Raw genomic sequence first — 4,448 nt, forward strand, 5'->3', positions numbered from 1 at the left:
ATATTATTATTGGTCTGACTTCAATGTAAGGGATACCAGTGCAGAGAGGTGGGGAGATTTATACACACTCCACATTTAGTGGGTGAAAGATGCGGGTCTCACACAAAGGCTTCCTGATTCCCACCCCATGGCTCCCACCAGAGTGAACTGATTGTTTTCTTTTGAAACCTGCTTTAGTCCCAGATGAGCAAATGCAGTTAGAACCATAGATTCCTCCTGCTGGGATATGGTGAGTTTATCTGTGAATTAGCAGAATGGAACAAGTGGTTTTCAGGAGCATTTTACTTGAATATTATGAATGATGGAGTTTTCTATGAATAGAAATACATTTTCCAGTGAAATGAAAATCGTTCAGTCGTATCCGTGTCTGTGCTACCCTACAGACTGTAGCCCGCCAGCCTCCTGTCCACAGAATTCTCCAAGCAAGAATCCTGGAGTGGACAGCTAGTCCCTTCTCCAGGGGATCTTCTGAATGCTGAGGTTGAACTCAGGTCTCCTCTACTGCAGGCAGATTCTTTACTGTTTGAGCCACTATTTTCCAGACCATTTTGTAAATCTGAGCTATGGAAACATCATTCCCTATGCAAGTCGGAAGAAGGATCTTTTTAATTTTATCCCTTGACAATCGGAGCATATACTTGCTTTTGTCTGATATCTTGGTCAGGAAAATAAGCCTAGGTCATTAATAGGAAAGTTGCCGTTTCAATTTTTAGAACTGAGGCAATAGTCATAGGCTTATATATTTTGGAAATACTCTCTTGTGTAGGATGGAAGGCAGCATTAGAATTCTTTTATCTGTATCATAATAAGAAATTGAAAAATAAATGAATTCTAACCCTCAGGTAGTACTTTGCATGATTTTATATGCTGAAACACCTATATGGTCTTAGTTTCCCCACCAGGAATCAAACCTGAACCACCTGCATTGGAAGTATGGATTCTTAACCACTTGACCATCAGAGAAATCCAAAACCTCTCTATTTTTATCAGTAATAAATATAAGTTCTAAAGCAAGTATTGCTAAATTTTTGCATTTTAATATGTGAAGTGGATAATCATGGTATTAATGATGCCAAAATCTTGGCTCCCTGTCTGCCAAGGCCAAATATAAATACAGAGACAGAGTCTGGAGGAAATAGAAAAGAGTTTCTTTATTTTCTTTGCCAGGTAAAAGGGAAGCACAGCAGGTTAGCACCTCGAGAACTATGCCCCCACCCCTTTCTCAGGAATAGGGAGAGGTTTTATATCCTCTTGAAGGTCTTGGATTTTTTTCTTTTGCAAAGTTTCAAAATGGCCACAGCTGGCATCAGGCAACTCAGCAACCAGGTCTGGTGCCCCTGTGGTTATTGGCCCATGATCTCCTTTCTGAAATGTAGAATACTACAAGACAGTGTAGGGGAGAAGATTGCCTGGTGCAGAGTAAGATCTATATGGAGTCAGAGAGTAATTAGCTTTGTGAAAGATTGTCCAGCCACAGGTGTTTGTTAGGAGTAACAACTAAAGAATAACCAAGATTGTTTAACTCTTGTAGGCCTGTTTGGCTGGTGTGTGCCAAAGATTGTTCATTCATCTCCATTTTTGCTGCAATGAATATCCCGTTAGTTATTCTCTCTGTATCAGTGAGGGAAGGGAAGCAGGCATCGTTCTTGTGTGGCTAAAGACAAAAACTTCAGTTTTACTCTGTTCGACAAACATTAGCTGCCTGGTCCAGTGGCCCATCTATCTCCTGCTTCACATTTGAGTGCTTCTTTGGGCTTCTCTGGTAGCTCAGCTGGTAAAGAATCCACTTGCAATGCAAGAGACCCCGGTTCGATTCTTGGGTTGGGAAGATCCCCTGGAGAAGCGATAGTTTATCCACTCCAGTGTTCTTGGGCTTCCCAAGTGGCTCAGATGGTAAAGAATTCACCTGCAATGTGGGAGACCTGGGTTCGATCCCTGGGTTGGGAAGATCCCCTGTAGGAGGGCATAGCAATCCACTCCAGTATTTTGGCCTGGAGACTCCCCATGGACAGAGGAACCTGGTGGGTTACAGTCCATGAGGTCATAAAGTGTTGGACATGACTGAGCAACTAAGCACATTGTGTTCTTTAATGAGACTGATTTTTTTTTAAGAGAAGAGGAATTTTTAGTCCACATTTTTCCTTAACATGTAGGGAACAAATGTTTTACTATGTTCATGGATCTGTGATCTCAAAATGTCCTTACTTGTCTCATATTCTTTGGACCTATGCCTCAAAAACAGATGTGTGAAGAAACAAGTGAATGCCCTGGGGATCAATAAAGATGTGTTCAGACTCAGAAAATTGTGAAATAAACTGGGGGGTATGGTCCTCAAGCATGAACACGTTATTTATGAATTGCTCAAAGTATGAACACTTATCTGAGTACCTGTACAATTGTTGTGTGTATTCAACACTCGCTTCTTTTTCAAAAGGTGCCCCATCTACATGGAACCACAGAATCATACACGTGTCTCAGAATTCCTCCTCCTGGGCTTCTCAGATGATCCAGAACTTCAGCTCCTCCTCTTTGGGCTCTTCCTGTCCCTGTACCTGGTGACTGTGCTTGGGAACCTGCTCATCATCCTGGCTGTCAGCTCTGACCCTCACCTCCACAGCCCCATGTACTTCTTCCTATCCAATCTGTCCTTGGCTGACATCAGTATCAGCACCACCACCATCCCTAAGATGCTAGTGAATTTTCAAACGCATAGCAAATCCATCACCTATGCAGGGTGCATTGCTCAGGTGAACTTTTTTGCTCTTTTTGCGTGTTTGGAGAGTCTGCTTCTGACAGTGATGGCCTATGACCGGTTGGTGGCCATTTGTCACCCCCTATACTATCTGGTCATCATGAACCCTCGCCTCTGTGGTTTGTTGGTCCTGGCATCACTTTCCATTAGCTTTTTGAACTCCCTGCTGCACTACTTGATGATGACACAGCTTACCTTCTGTGCAGGTGTGGAACTTCCTCATTATTTTTGTGAATTTTCTCAACTCTTTAACCTTACTTGTTCTGACACCTCCATCAGTAGCATATTAATCTATTTCATTGGTACCATCTTTGGTGGAGTTCCACTGTCAGGGGTCCTTTACTCTTATTCTCGAATTATTTCCTCCATCCTCAGACTCTCATCATTAGGTGGGAGGTATAAAGCCTTCTCCACCTGTGGTTCTCACTTGTCAGTTGTTTGTTTGTTTTATGGAACAGGCATTGGGGTGTATATAAGTTCAGCTCTCTCATCTTCCCCTAGGAAGAGTGCGGTGGCCTCAGTGATGTACACTGTGGTCATCCCTATGCTGAACCCCTTCATTTACAGTCTAAGGAACAAGGACATCAAGAGTTCCCTGTGGAGGATTAGCCACAGAATAGCCTAATCTCAAATCCTGTGCCATCTTGCTTTTTGGTTCATAAGACATAAGTTTGAGCCAACTCCAAGAGATAGTGAAGAATAAGGAAGTCTGGCATGCTGCAGTCCAAGGGGCATAAAGAATCAGACACAACTTAGTGACTGAACAATCACAAAAAAGATCTACAAAGGCAGTAAAATCAAATATGTGCAACAAGAAGTTCTGAATATGCAAACACATAGTGTATATATACTTATCTGGCTTCCTGCTTTCTGTTTATGCAGGTTTTCCTCTTAGAATAGCTTTAATCACTTAGGAGATTCTTTTTGAATTCTCCACATAAGTCATATTCCCACCAGGATTTTTCATAGTACACCAGTATACCATTCTGTCTTTCCTTATACATGATCCAGGACCTTTGATCATGGGCAGTCTTGTTTCTATCACTACAAAATAATCATAGCCCTCTCTTTCTTAAATTTACTGTTTCTATATTTTCCTATGATTTTTTCCACTATTTGATATGAGAATCCAAATCTTACCTGAAAGCCCAAGATGTTTAGGATGTTTTTATCCCCTAAAGATCTTGGGCGGGTTTTTGAGCAAATAGGGTGACTAATTTCCCATTTTAAATCACATACTTCCACTAACTCCCTTTCTTCCTGGATCTCTGGACCTTGTATAGAGTGCTCTACAACTCCTCAAAGAAGCAATGTTTGGTTTATTTCTATTAGTATGTATACAGAGTAGGATCTGTTTTTGTCCAACTACTAGTGTGCACACGATTGTCACAAATACAGGGTGTGTTTATATGATTCACAAAAAACAAAGTGATAAAAAGTGAGGATAGACATTTCTCAATTGGACATCTCAAAAGACAATACAAGAAGGTGTTGATTTACCTGTTTCCTTGAAGAATAAGCATCATAGCAGGGAGGGGAGATTCAGAAAATCACAAAACAAATCTATGAAAAACACATCATTGGTTTTCAAATGCCATGTCTTCTAAACTCATTTTGGTAGTTTTCTAACAACCAAACTCTGCTTCCCACTATGAAATGATTTCACTTTCTTTTTACATTTTGTCACTGCTCAAGC

General features: G+C 41.1%; 1 protein-coding gene across 1 annotated transcript; it reads left to right on the forward strand.

Moving 5' to 3' along the window:
• Positions 1-2,447: 2,447 nt before the first annotated feature.
• Positions 2,448-3,377, forward strand: LOC104979979 (olfactory receptor 18-like). Its single transcript, XM_010828515.1, has one exon. The coding sequence runs from the start codon at positions 2,448-2,450 to the stop codon at positions 3,375-3,377; it is 930 nt and encodes a 309-aa protein (XP_010826817.1).
• Positions 3,378-4,448: the final 1,071 nt, after the last annotated feature.

This window comes from Bison bison, unplaced genomic scaffold (assembly GCF_000754665.1).
Source record: "Bison bison bison isolate TAMUID 2011002044 unplaced genomic scaffold, Bison_UMD1.0 scf7180017864492, whole genome shotgun sequence".
Classification (NCBI taxonomy): Eukaryota; Metazoa; Chordata; class Mammalia; order Artiodactyla; family Bovidae; genus Bison; species Bison bison.

Excerpts from the sequence above, each read along its gene's own strand:
- LOC104979979 (XM_010828515.1), top strand. The coding sequence starts at position 2,448 with ATGGAACCACAGAATCATACACGTGTCTCAGAATTCCTCCTCCTGGGC.